This window comes from Narcine bancroftii, chromosome 6 (genome assembly GCF_036971445.1).
Source record: "Narcine bancroftii isolate sNarBan1 chromosome 6, sNarBan1.hap1, whole genome shotgun sequence".
Taxonomy (NCBI): domain Eukaryota; kingdom Metazoa; phylum Chordata; class Chondrichthyes; order Torpediniformes; family Narcinidae; genus Narcine; species Narcine bancroftii.
In genome coordinates, this window is record NC_091474.1 from 11065266 (window position 1) to 11078895 (window position 13630).

Sequence of the window (13630 nt, forward strand, 5' to 3'; positions counted from 1 at the left end):
TACTGAATGTTTGTGCCTGCAGATGTGTATAATAAGAGGATGAGCTTTCCCTCGGCTCTGTGTTTGGTGCATATGATTATCCTGAACTTCCTTGATCATATCCTTTTGTCTACCCTAACGAATCTTGGCTCACTCTAAGGGCTGCACTGTCACATTGAATTTGAGTGTTCATATGTAAAATGAAGGCCAGGATTCCAGGCTCAACACTTTTGTTGGTGGGGTGGGGGGGGGGGGGGGGGGGTGGGCGAAGGGGTTTATTTTGAAATTGCAAGCAGCTTTTAAATATCTATCGTCACTGGGTCCAGCGCTATACTTTCTGATTTTTGGTCATTTCTACTTCTTCAGTAAAAATCAGTTTTTCCAGCATTTTTGTGTATTGCTTAAGAATCCAGTGACTGCAGATTTTCTTGTTTAGCAACGTTAAAAATGGAAAAGCCTTCGCAAATTGCAAAAAATTAAACATGCCCTGCCTAATAGGCATAAAAGTGAGAATGAAGTCTATTTATTTATAGGAGGAACATATTGCGTGAATTCACCACCTACCTCAGGTCCCCAATTGCTATCATTGTTTTATGATTGTTTACAATCACATTTTACATAACAATTGTTAATTAGGCCAACAGGAAGCACAGACTTTGACAAAATGGATTCTAAGATGGGGTGTAAAATTGAGCATGAATCTGTGATTTATTATACTCCACATGAAAATAAACTCCAGCCAGTGCAACTCTACTGTACCAGCATTTTAATTTTCAGATTTTGATTCATAGTAAATAAAAAACTTAAATCTCAGAATACTTATCTATGCTGCTATGATAGAAGAGACTGCATAGGTCTTGGGAAAAAAAGGCACAGTATTTCAAGTTCATGGAGCTGCTACGTGGCCTGAACCTTTGCAGGAAGGCTACTTTGCCATTGTTAAATTTTAGGAACTATAATTGATGTTGAGAAATGCATGTGATGTTCCATATTCATAATTTAGTATTGTTAAAGTATCTCTTTAATGAATGATGGGAGATTGTTTTACATGTGAATTGCAGGAGTCGTTTGTTCAATTTTTATGAGAGGACGTGAGTGCAAGCACTGAGTTCTCAACAAGAGCTATTTGACAGCTCATGGAAGAGTATAGTAGTGGGAAAGGGCCTTCAGCCCATGATATCTGTCCCAACTATGATGCCAAAGTAATCTAAATCCATCTACCTGCATGTAATCCATATTCCTCCATTTTCTCCAAAGTCTCCACATCCTTCCTGTAATGTGGCAAACAGAATGAAAGGTAAAACTCAAAATATAACGCAATCAAAATTTGATACTGCTTCAACATGACTTCCTAAGTTTTATACTCTTCTCTGCAACCGATAATGACAAGCAGGCCATACACCATCTTTACCATCCTATCTACTTGTGTTCCCCCTTTCAGGGATCTACAGACTCACCAGAAGTTCCCTCTATACAACGATGCTCTTAAGGGTCCTGCCGTTTACTGTATATTATCCCCTTACATTGAACTTCCAAAGTGCAACTTGTCACACTTGTCTGGATTAAAATCCATTTGGCATTTGTCTACCTATATCCAAAGGTGTACAATTGCCAGCCCAATCATCCTTGTATACAAACACTCCACACCCCTCTCTGCATTAGACTCCTATGATAACATATGCAAGTTTGGGTTATATGATCAACTCTACCATTAAGGAGTGATTTTGTTTAGGACTCTCCTTTATAATTCCACTTAGATGTGTGAGAATATTTGTATCTGACAGAGACTGATTTCATTTCATCAATTGATACAGACTTGAACTGATGATGCAACATGAGCAAACTTACCGTATATGCCAGCATATAAAACAGAATTTGTACCCTAAAAGTGTCACCCCAAAACCATGCACGCCAAATATAAAATCCGAACCTTAATATCCTGTGGTTTAGAGTGTCCCCCATGGTGATGGAGAACAGCATAAAACATTTGCATAACTTTTATGGTCCTACCACTAAATATTTTTCAACTGAAACTTACATTTGGAAAGCTGGATTAATAGTAATGTTATATTAAATCAATAAAAATATATTATAAACCTGTCCAACATACCTTAAAATAATAGCACAGCAGAGAAAGCTAATAGCCATCAATTGCAACAGCTGATAAACAGTAAACAATCAGCTAGGGTCGCAGTGTGTGTTCTATTTACACTGCCTCAACAGGTCAATCACAATAAATCTTGCAGTGACTAGTTACCAATACTTGCAGCCAAGAGCACAGCAAAGACTTCAAAGCCACTGCTTCATGGTATAGTCATTAAAAAGGAATGATCTGGTACTGAGGCAGAGTACTAAAATAGCACAGAAATGACCAGTATAGTATTGACATTAAAATGACTAATTTCCATCACCACATAATATCTTTGGCTTGGCTTCGCGGACAAAGATTTATGGAGGGGGTAAAAGTCCACGTCAGCTGCAGGCTCGTTTGTGGCTGACAAGTCCGATGCGGGACAGGCAGACACGGTTGCAGCGGCTGCAGGGGAAAATTGGTGGGTTGGGGTTGGGTGTTGGGTTTTTCCTCCTTTGCCTTTTGTCAGTGAGGTGGGCTCTGCGGTCTTCTTCAAAGGAGGTTGCTGCCCGCCAAACTGTGAGGCACCAAGATGCACGGTTTGAGGCGATATCAGCCCACTGGCGGTGGTCAATGTGGCAGGCACCAAGAGATTTCTTTAGCAATGTAAGAAACACGATTAACTCTGAAGCAACATCGGAAACATGGATGAAACACCTATGAACTTTGACACGGTTGGTCATCAAACTGTAGATACAAAGGGTGCAAAAACTTGGGCTGGTCTTATACACCAGTTTCCAACATATACTATAGTTTATTCAGTCATCATCCCAGTCAGTTCCTTAAACTCAGGACTTCTTTATTAGTTATTTATGAAATTCTGTACATCATGAACTAACTTTATCTTCAGTTTTTAGGTCACTTAACATGGGTATCGTGTTCTTTAAATCCAGCAAGCAGAACTGAAGTACTACAGCTTTTGGACACAGCAAGGGTAAGAGATGAGTGCCAGAGAAAAGCATGAGTTAAATACATATTAGTTATGCACAATAAGTTGGTCAAATCCGGTAAGGACACATAAACAGAAAAATATCCAGATAAACCCTATTAGTCATGTTAGTTAATCGACTAACATTGACCAGCATTATGGGAGAATGCCCATTCTATTCTTCAAATGGTACCTTGAGGTCAATGTCAACCAAGAAACAGGCAGAAGACTGCAGTGCCTGCATTGAAGTGTCAGTCTAGATCAGTGGTTTTCAAACTGCCCCCCTAAACTCACATTCCACCTTAAACAATCCCTATGCCATGTGTGCTCTGTGATCAGTAAGGGATTGCTTAAGATGGTATGTGAGTGGAAAGAAAAAGTTTGAAAACCACTGTTTTAATCATACCTAATTGACTCGTTAAGTGCACTGTTTCATAACTCCAAAGGAAATGGGCCATTGACAATATTTCTCAAGCAAAATATTTCAGTAACAATTGGGTCTAGAGCAGAGATTCTCAGCCTTCCCTTCCCACTCACATCCCACCTTAAGCAATCCCTTACTCATCACAGAGCACCAATGGCATAGGGATTACTTAAAGTGGAATGAGAGTGTAGAGGGGCAGTTTGAAAACCACTGGTCCAGATTACCGGTTCAAGTTCATATTCCTAAGAACTAGTGGTGGTCAAGTAGGTTGCGGGGTAAGTTCTTCACATCTGTACATCTAAGATTTTTAAAAACATGATGAATTTGTTTTATTGTGATAACATCATTAATGGAGGAAAACCAAATTGCACCTTGATAATATTACAGCCAAAATTTCTAATGTTCAGCAATTTCTTTATCATTTGATTTATATTTAAAAAGTTATCTTTTGTTTGATGATTTATTTTCCAAAGGAAATATACTTCATGTCATCAGTTCAAAAGTTGATATTAGTAGATCAGAGTCAACAATTTAATGTACAGAAATTGCTCTTCCTTACCAATGAAATGTTATCCATTCCGTTGTTTAAAATTCTTCATTTTTTTATCCACTAAAGTTGTTCTATTTTTAGATATAAAGAGATTTTAATGAAAAAAAGTTCTCTTAAGCTAAAGGAGGAGGAATTTTATTAAGAAAAATTGAATCCTTTTAACAGCAACAGAAACAACTGCCTTTGCAAACAACTGCAGAACAGGACACCATCCTGAGTTTGTCTGCACGCTGTCTGCTCTTAACCTGGAGGGACAATGAAGAACTGATTCTGAGAATCCCAACCCATGAGATTGCCGCTGTTTCGTACGTCAGGGATGATGCGCTGCATTTACTCATTCTCAAGACGGGTATACTTATTTGTTTCAAAACATTCAGTGCAAGAATGTGGTTTTGTAAGTTATTTAATAACAGTTCTGCGTTAATCCTGTTGAACATAAGAATATAGGAAATAGGAGCAGGAGCAGGCCATCCAGCCCATCGAGCCTGCTCCGCCATTCAATGAGGTTCATGGTTGATCTGATGATAGGTTCATCTCCCATTTCCCCATATCCCTTAATTCCCTTACTATGTAAAAATCTCGCCTTAAATATATTTACTGAAGATGGCCTTCACTGGGCAGAAAATTCATCACCCTCTGGAAACTTCAAAATATTTGTGTTATGTTCACAAATTATGTATGTCTGTCAACTTTTTTCCAAGTGATTAATGCCATGGTCAGAATCTTTCTCCTTTAAAAACATCTGGGATTATAATGGTATAGTAAAATGAGGAAAAGATTGCTTTCTATGTGAAATTAACTCACGAACCACAGAATTTAGCAATTGAAATTCAAGACCCACAAATAAAAGACTTCCTTTATGCACCATCAGGGAGGCCTTAGGATGTTGAACTCAGAATGATGTACCATTCTGATATTATTAAACAAACCTTTCCTGAAGTTTTACCTGAAGTACAGTATTGGGGGGAGAAAAAAAATCTTTTCAGCATTTAGGTGGGATTTTGTCAGACATCCCCCCCCACCCCCAACAAAATGCCTGAAATGAAAATATACCACTCCCCTTCTAACTTGAAATGTTAACTTTATTTATCTTTCCACAGATGCTGCCTGATGTGGTAAGACTTCTCAACAATGTTCGTTTTATTTCAGAATTCCAGCTCTGCAGTTTTCTTGAATTTTGCTAGCACCCTTTCTTTTGATTGATAGTTTGTTTAAATGTCTTGACATCTAATTAAAGTATTGTAACATCAGAGACCATTTTTTAAAAATTTGTTTACAAAAATAAACATTTATCTGCTAAGCTTCTAAATATATTCAATTCCATTTTCACTACCCAACTCCTAAAGCTAAATTGTATTGTGTAAGTTTAAATGTGATGTTAATTCATATGGTCTGGACCATGGAGCCGTGCCTTCATTTAATTTAATTGAGAAGAATAAGTTTTCGTGCTTATAAGTGCATGAAGCATGCTGATACACTTGGAACATATTTATAAGCCATCCATCTTGTATACTGAATATTTATAACCATATAACAATTACAGTACGGAAACAGGCCATCTTGGCCCCTCTAGTCCGCACTGATTTAAGTGAACTCCTCTAGTCCCAACTAACTGCTCCCTGTCCATAACCCTCCAGTCCCCTCACATCCATATACTCATCCAACCTTCTCTTAAATGACAAAATTGACCCTGCTGCAACCACCTCTTCCGGAAGGTCATTCCACTCAGCCACCACTCTCTATCACTATGTTTTATATTTATTATTTTTTTAATTATAAGGGGAACATGAGGGGAAATTTCTTTACGCAAAGGGTGGTGGGGATGTGGAATGAGCTTCCGACAGACATGGTCGAGGCGGGATCATTGGTTACATTTAAGGAAAGACTGGATAGTTACATGGATAGGAGAGGACTGGAGGGGTATGGACCAGGTGCTGGTCAGTGGGACTAGAAGGGTGGGATTTGTTATGGCATGGACTAGTAGGGCCAAACTGGCCTGTTCTGTGCTGTAAGTGGTTATATGGTTATATGGTATACTGTTATAGTTGTGTTTTACTTCATGAATTACTGTATTTGGCTGCAGCACGTATTAGTTTCAGTACACATGTATATTGTACATGGTAAACTGCAATAAACATGATCATTATTACAGTATAGCACAGGGGAAGGTTATTTGGCCCACGTGCCTGTGCCGAAGATGATGTCCAAGTCAAAGTTCAAATTTATTGTCAGAGTACATACGTGACAGCACATACCAATCTGAGGTTATTTTTTTCTATGGGCCGGGCAGAATGTCTACTTACCACTAACTGTAAACTATGCACAAGAAGAAAGAGAGAAATGTAAACCAAGAAAAAGATGTAAACAAACTGTGCAATACAGAAAAAAAAATTCACTAGTAAATGATGTGCCCAGTAAGTCCTCAAATGAATCTCTGATTGAGCTAAAACTCTGCTGGTTGCATCCCTAATGCATCTGCTACCACCACTCTTCCTGGCAGCCAGTTTCAGGCACCCGCCACATGGTATGTAAAAAAAAAACATTCCCACACATCTCTTTTAGACTCCCCACCACCACCACTCCTTAAACATATGTCCTCTCGTAAGTGACACTTTTACCCTGTGAAAAAGGTTCTGGATGTCTACCATACCCTTCCATGTGTAATACGAAACTTAAAATCCAATAACATTTCAGTTAAAATCTCTTTCCAGACCTTCTTTCCAATTCAAGTCACATTATTTAATCATGTTCCCTTCACTCTGCAATCATAGTGTTTGATACCAGTGTAAAATTAACTTGACGAAAGTAGCCTTAAACTTCCCTTGCAGCTGTGTGAGATAAAAGAAGGACTGCATGATGTTTCATGGATGTAACCCATCTCAAGGTTAAAATGACATTAATAAATTACTTGAGCTTTCCTTGAAAAGTAGATGGCACTATCTCGATATTTTACTGTGGAACTGTTGAGCAATACACATATTGCAGCTTTTATCTTTTCTAATAAATATTACAGATAACAAATTGTTTCTCACATGTTCTTGAATTTAATTCGTCTGGCTTTTTTTTGTAATCATACTTGAATTTTGCAGTCCCCTTATTTATTTTGTGCCATAGAAAAAGTCCTTTATTTTGATGTGGTTATAATTATGTATCTCCCGTTAGGTCTTGGAGTGGCTGTGGTTGCTGCTGGTGGCAGTCTGGAACGGAGACAAACAACCGGACCTCTGCTCGATATGCAGGAAGCTGTGCCTGGTTCAGAGACATATTGCAATCTTGTGATACTTGCAGTGGACAGCAGAGTGAGCAGTTCCTGTTATACCAATAACGACAAGTTTTATCTCCATTTTCAGTAGATGGGCTCTGAGATTAAATCAGAATCAGAATTTATCGTCATGAAATTGGTTGTTTCCAGCAGCGTCAGAGTGCAAATGTTCATATTATAACCATCTTACGCCATTACTGTTAAAATAAAATAATCGTGCTCGAAAAGTAAGGCAGAGTCTGTGGTTCACTGATTATTCAGGAATCTGATGGCAGTGGGGAAGAACCTATCCTTGTGCTGTTGAGTGCTCGTCTTTAGGCTCCTGTGCTAGCAGAGTGAAGAGGTAATGGTCTGGGTGGGGGGGGGGAGGGGGTTCTTTGAGGATAGAGGCTGCTTTTTTAAGACACCGCCTTAACAATCACTACTTTTTTTTTAAATTAGGATTCAGCTGAAGAATATTGTGCTTTAATCTGCCAAGTCTTTCGTATTATATATGGAGACCAGACTATAGACTGCGTGGATCGTGCTGGAAACAATTATACCCCAACCCCAGACAGACGGTGGTTATTGGAGAGAAGTATGTTTTTGAAAGCACAAGAACATTCATAAGAAATAGAAGCACAAATGGGCCTATCTATCCCTCACACCTATTTTGCTATTCAATAAGGTCTCTTGGTACTTCATTGCTAATCTTTTTCCTCAGCTCCCCTTTCCTTTCCTTCCAAACCCCATTAATTTCAAAAAATATTCATATTTATATTCTTCAATATAAACATCCATCATCTGCATCAGTTTTCAAAGGATTTCAGTAAGATTCTGACTCCATTTTACCAATCCTCATGGCTGGTTGTTGCCATATTCTCATTCCTTCGTTTTTTATTTTGCTCTTAGTTTTCAAGTTAGGCTGCATGAAGGTCACCCATGTTGACAAGCAGTAACCCTGCAGCTTTTCAACTGGGGAATGCCATATAGTGTAATATGGAGGGATAGACTTTGACCGAGACCTGATTTGTCAACAGCAAGTATTTTCAATGGTTTGTGTCAATACTTTAGCCAGAAAGTTGCATTGGATGGGAAACCTATGAAAGTGAATGGGAAAATCAGTTTACAACAAGTGCTTTGTGTCAATAAGGTGTTTTTTTTTAAATTTTATTGAATTTTATTTATATATTCAATAAAAAGTGTAAGAACAAGAAAAAATATACTGATCAGGTACCAAGTAATGACAATGTATCCTAGAATAAAAATGAACATCGCATGATAAACAAAAACAGAATTCGATATTATATCTCTTGTTCCTGCAGAAAAAAAAGATAAAACACTGTAACTAACCTATCCAACATCTATCGCCCCTAATCTAAAAAAAGCCGCTGGGACGCCTTAAACCACCAAAAGGGTAACAGTAACTGTATGTCGGTGGATTACCTTGTATGTAAATAAGTAAGTTCAGGAGGAGATTATAAATGTTTTGTATGTTATATACTAAATAGTAAACCAACTATTATTCATTAAACATTAAAATATTCCATAAAAGTGTGCCACATTTTATCAAACTTATCTTCAGTTTTCAAAACATTACATCTGATCTTCTCGAAGTTCAAGCATGACGAGGTTTGGGTCATCCATTGTGCATAACTGGGAGGGATCAAGTCCTTCCATCTTAGCAAAATAGATCTTCTCGCCATTAAAGTGGCAAAAGCTATCACATGGCAAGCCGACACTGATCATCGACTGTTCTCTATATCCACCCCAAATAAAGTTATAATGGGATAAGGTTGTATAGTAACCAAGAAAATCTGGGAGAATGCATTAAAAATTTCCTTCCAATAGTGATCTAATGCCAAACATATGAAATAAGGAAGCAATCCCATTATGACATCTGTCACAGACAAGGATGATAGTAGGAAAATTCTTAGCAAATTTATCTTGGATAAATGTGCTCTATGTATAATCTCAAAATGAGTAAGTGAATGACGTGCACAAATGGAAGAGGAATGGACCAATTTTAAACCCTTGGTCCATAGATCCTTGGAAAGAATAATTTGTAAGTTGCTCTCCCAAGCACTCTTAATTTTATTCATAGAAATACAACATATTTAAAAATTAATCCATAAATGAATCCCATTAAACCCTTATGATAAGGATTTATCTGAAAAAAATAAGTCAATACAATTATTATCATGGGAGAATGGAAAAAATATAAAACAGCGCCTGAATTGAAACCAAATTCATAATTAATTTTTGACGACTGAACTGTCTATTAATTTATTCACCTTTACCAAAGAAAATAGAAGGGAGGCATCAAGTAGTGTAACCAGAGCAAATGTGTTAAAACCTTTCATCTCCATGGATGTCCATTCTGGGCAGTCTGATTTATCCAGAAAACAATATATATTAATTATTACTAGCCCAATAATAATGTCTTAGGCTAGGCAAGGCAAAGCCCCCATCTTTTTTTGATTTTTGTACGAGATTTATTCAACCTTGGACTCTTGTTATTCCAAACATACGAAGAGATCAGAGATTCAACCGAATCAAAAAAAAATTCTTTGGTATAATAATCGGAATTGCCTGAAATAAATATAAAAATGTAGGCAGAAATTCATTTTGATTACATTAATTCTATCAACAAATGACATAGAAAGCAACGACTCTGTTCAGACAGATGAAAGAGACCTTAACCAATGGGGTGTTTTGCATTGCTCTTAACTATGGAAAAAAAAAGAGATTTTAAAATTCAGAGAAAAATGTCCATCATCTTTAACATCTATGACAACATAATGCAATGTTATGGACAGAAAGGGACCTGCTGCCACCACCCCTCTCTTGCATGCTGCCCCTCTCCATATTCTTTTTTGAATATTTTATTTAAATTTCCATACATGTATTAATATCTAGATATGAAGGACAATATCCCCTATGTAGAATTTAGGATTTGAGAGAACATGTAAGATGGTCACTGTGGAGTTGGTGTTCAAGAATATGAGTGAGGAGATGACAAATCAACATAACCAATGTTTCGTGCTTCCCCCACCACCATTTTTGTCACGCCTTGATGAAGGGCTCAAGCCTGAAACATTGTTTATTTATCTTTATATTTGCTCTATAAAGTACACTGTTCAACCTGCTGATTTTCTCCAGAATTGTGTTTTTAACTTCAACCACGGTGTCTGCAGACTTTTGTGTTTTACTCCTAAGGTTGTATTGCTTTGCTTTGTGTCCTCCCAAGGACATTGAAGATATTGCTTGCTCACAGATTTATCTCTAGTCATGCCATGCATAGTAAAAATGGCTTAGGCTTGTCCAATTTCTCCAGCTCACTGACATAACCACCACATCTTTGGCTTGTCATCTCCTCAAGCAGCAACATCCTAAATGTAAGGTCAATGCAGTGTCCATAAGCACATGACGAGACGAACAGTAAGGACAGAGCTACCAACACAATGTCCTTTGTTGAAGGCAGTCAACATCCAACTGACAGCAATAGATAGTTTAATAAAGAAACAAACAACATTCCTCAGGATGCAGTGTTTAAAGTTATCATCAGATCCATATATTCCACAAAAAAAATACTCAATTCTGCAAGTATTTTCAGTACTTTCCAAATATACTGAGCTCATAATCCAGAATTATTTCCTTTGAAATTATGAAGTAAATAGTGTGCTAATTTTCTTGGATAATTTCACTGAAATGATCATAAATATCAATTGTACTGCAATTCTTTGAGGAATTGCCATCATTTCCAATAAAATTCCATTCCTTGTAGGATCAAGAACTTCGTGGACTTTGAATGGGGATGCTGGGGCAGCAAATTGGAAACTGAAGGGGAACATGAGGTTCATTTGGCAGATAATGTGAAGGTAAACCCAAAGGGTTGCTACAAGTATATTAAGAGTAAAAGGATAGAATGGGACAAAATTGGTCCCCCGGATGATCAGAGTGGCCAACAATGTGTGGAGTCTCACGGAATGGGGGAGATCTTAAACAGTTTTTTTGCATCAGTATTTATGCGGGAAACTGACTAAGTGCTTAAGGAAGGAAGGGAAACAAACAGAAGTGTCATGGAGCATATGGAAATTAAGGAGGAGGAAGTGCTTGTTGCCTTACAGTGAATTAAGGTAGATAAATCCACGGGTCAGATATGATATTCCCTTGGCTATTGAGGAAGACTTGTATAGAAATTGCAGGGGTCCTGGCAGATATATTCAAAATGACCTTAGCCATCGGTGAGGTACCAGAGGATTGGAGGACAGCTCATGTTGTCCCGTTGTTTAAAAAAGGCTCCAAAAGTTAACTCGGAATTTCAGGCCGGTGAGCCTGATTTCAGTAGTTGGTAAATTATTGGAAGGAGTTCTGAGAGGAAGGATATATAGATAGTTGGACAGCCATGGGCTGATTAAGGGCTGTCAGCATGGCTTTCTGCATGGTAGGTCATGTTTAACGAATCTTGTAGAGTTTTTTGAGGAAGTTACCAAGAAGGTAGATGAAGAAAAGGCAGTGAATGTTGTCTACGTGGAGTTTAGTAAAGCCTTTGGCAAGGCCCTACATGGGATGTTAGAAGGTTAAAACATTAGGTACCCAGGGAGAAGTTGCAAACTGGATTCAAAATTAGCTGTGTGTGAGAAAACAGAGAGTGGTTGTGGATGGTTGCTTCTTAGACTGGAGGCCTGTGACTAGTGGTGTGCCTCAGGGATCTGTGTTAGGACCATTGTGGTTTGTTACTTATATTAATGATCTGGATAATAATGTGGTAAATTTGATCAGCAAGTTTGATGATAACACAAAGATAGGAGACATTGTGGACAGCGACAAAGGTTTTCAAAGTTTGCAGAGGGATCTGAACTAACTTGGAGAATCGGCCAAAAAAATAGCAGATGGAGCTTAATGCAGACGTGTGAGGTGATACATCTTGGAAGGGCAAACCAAGGTAGGACATACACAGTAAATGGTCGGGCACTAAGGAGTGTGGAGGAGAAAAGAGATCTGTGAATACAGATACATTGTTCCCCGAAGGTGGTGTCGCATGTGGACAGGGTTGTAAAGAAAGCTTTTGGCATCTTAGCTTTTATAAATCAAAGTATTGAGTATAGAAGTTGGGATCTTATGTTGAAGTTGTTTAAGACATTGGTGAGGCCAAATTCGGAATAATGTGTGCAGTTCTGGTCACCGAACTACAGGAAGGATAACAATAAGATTGAAAGAGTGCAGAGAAGATTTACTAGCATGTTGCCAGGTCTTCAGGAGTTGAGTTACAGGGAAAGAGTAAACAGGTTAGGACTTTATTACTTGGAGCAAAGAAGAATGAGGGAAGATTTGATAGAGGATTACAAGATTATGAGAAGTATAGACAGAGTAGATATGAGTAGGCTTTTTCAACTTTGATTGGGGAGATAAATCTAAGGGGTCATACTTTTAAGCTGAAAGGGGGAAGGTTTAGGGGGAACATTAGGGAAAGTTCTTCACTCAGAGAGTGATGGGAGTGTGGAATGGGCTCCTATCTGATGTGGTGAATGTGGGCTTGATCTTAAGTTTTAAGAATAGATTGGATAGATACAGAGATGGGAGAGGCCTGGAGGGTTATGGAATGGGAGCAGGTCAGTGGGACTAGCAGAGTGCTGGTCAGCACAGATGAGAAGGGCCAAATGGCCTGTTTTCTGTGCTGTAATGTTCGATGGTTCTATGGAATGGAAGGTGATTTTTTTTTAATGATCTTGCATTATTTTAGTTCTTTGTTTTAAATTTAGTCATACAGTACGGTAACAGCCCCTTCCAGCCCGTGAGCCCATGCTGCCCCATTGATCTACAACCTCCAGTACATTTTTAACTGTGGGAGGAAGTCCAGGCAGACAGGGGGAGAATGTACACACACCTTACAGTCAGCGACGGACTCAAGCCCCAGTCACTGGCTCTGTTACAGCATTGCGCTAACTGCTACACTAACCATGCCGCCCCATGTATTTCTGTTTCTTTTTAAATATGGTCTTCTGCTTTTTAAAGGAAAAAAATAGCCATCTTAATTTTTTTCAGTATTTTAATGACAGGGATTTTGGAAAGCTGTTAAAATCCTCCAGCAGGAGACCATGCACTCTTCCTGGTTTCACCCTCTATCAAAGTCTTTGGAGGTGTTCCAGGGGAGGTGGTGTATCGCACCATCCCCAGAGTGAACTGTCCACAGTCCATTGTCCCCTGGATCTCATTGCCCAACTCATCGTAGCAAATCATCCTGACAAAGTACAAGGAAGTATGTTGTGTCAAATCCAGTACAATCCAGCCCTTAGCATCGGGCTAATAAAAAGAGTATACAACCTATTTTTTAACAGAAGTGGGATCATCTTTAATCTTTGAGGATTCTCTGA

At 38.4% G+C, this 13630-nt stretch overlaps 1 protein-coding gene and 1 long non-coding RNA gene across 5 annotated transcripts in view; one reads left to right on the forward strand and one right to left on the reverse strand.

Annotated features, from left to right (window-relative positions):
* Positions 1-13630, reverse strand: part of LOC138735703 (uncharacterized) — a 320545-nt gene that overhangs the window by 106682 nt on the left and 200233 nt on the right. For all 4 annotated transcript variants that reach the window (XR_011339892.1, XR_011339890.1, XR_011339893.1 and 1 more), the window contains exon 3: positions 1201-1250. This is a non-coding gene — a long non-coding RNA (uncharacterized lncRNA). The remainder of the gene's footprint in view (positions 1-1200; positions 1251-13630) is intronic.
* The window catches only part of ccm2l (CCM2 like scaffold protein), a 72267-nt gene that overhangs the window by 42277 nt on the left and 16360 nt on the right, over positions 1-13630 (forward strand). The window contains exons 4-7 of the mRNA XM_069883922.1: positions 2961-3044; positions 4178-4361; positions 7175-7311; positions 7716-7851. Coding sequence (XP_069740023.1) covers positions 2961-3044; positions 4178-4361; positions 7175-7311; positions 7716-7851 — 541 coding nt within the window. The remainder of the gene's footprint in view (positions 1-2960; positions 3045-4177; positions 4362-7174; positions 7312-7715; positions 7852-13630) is intronic.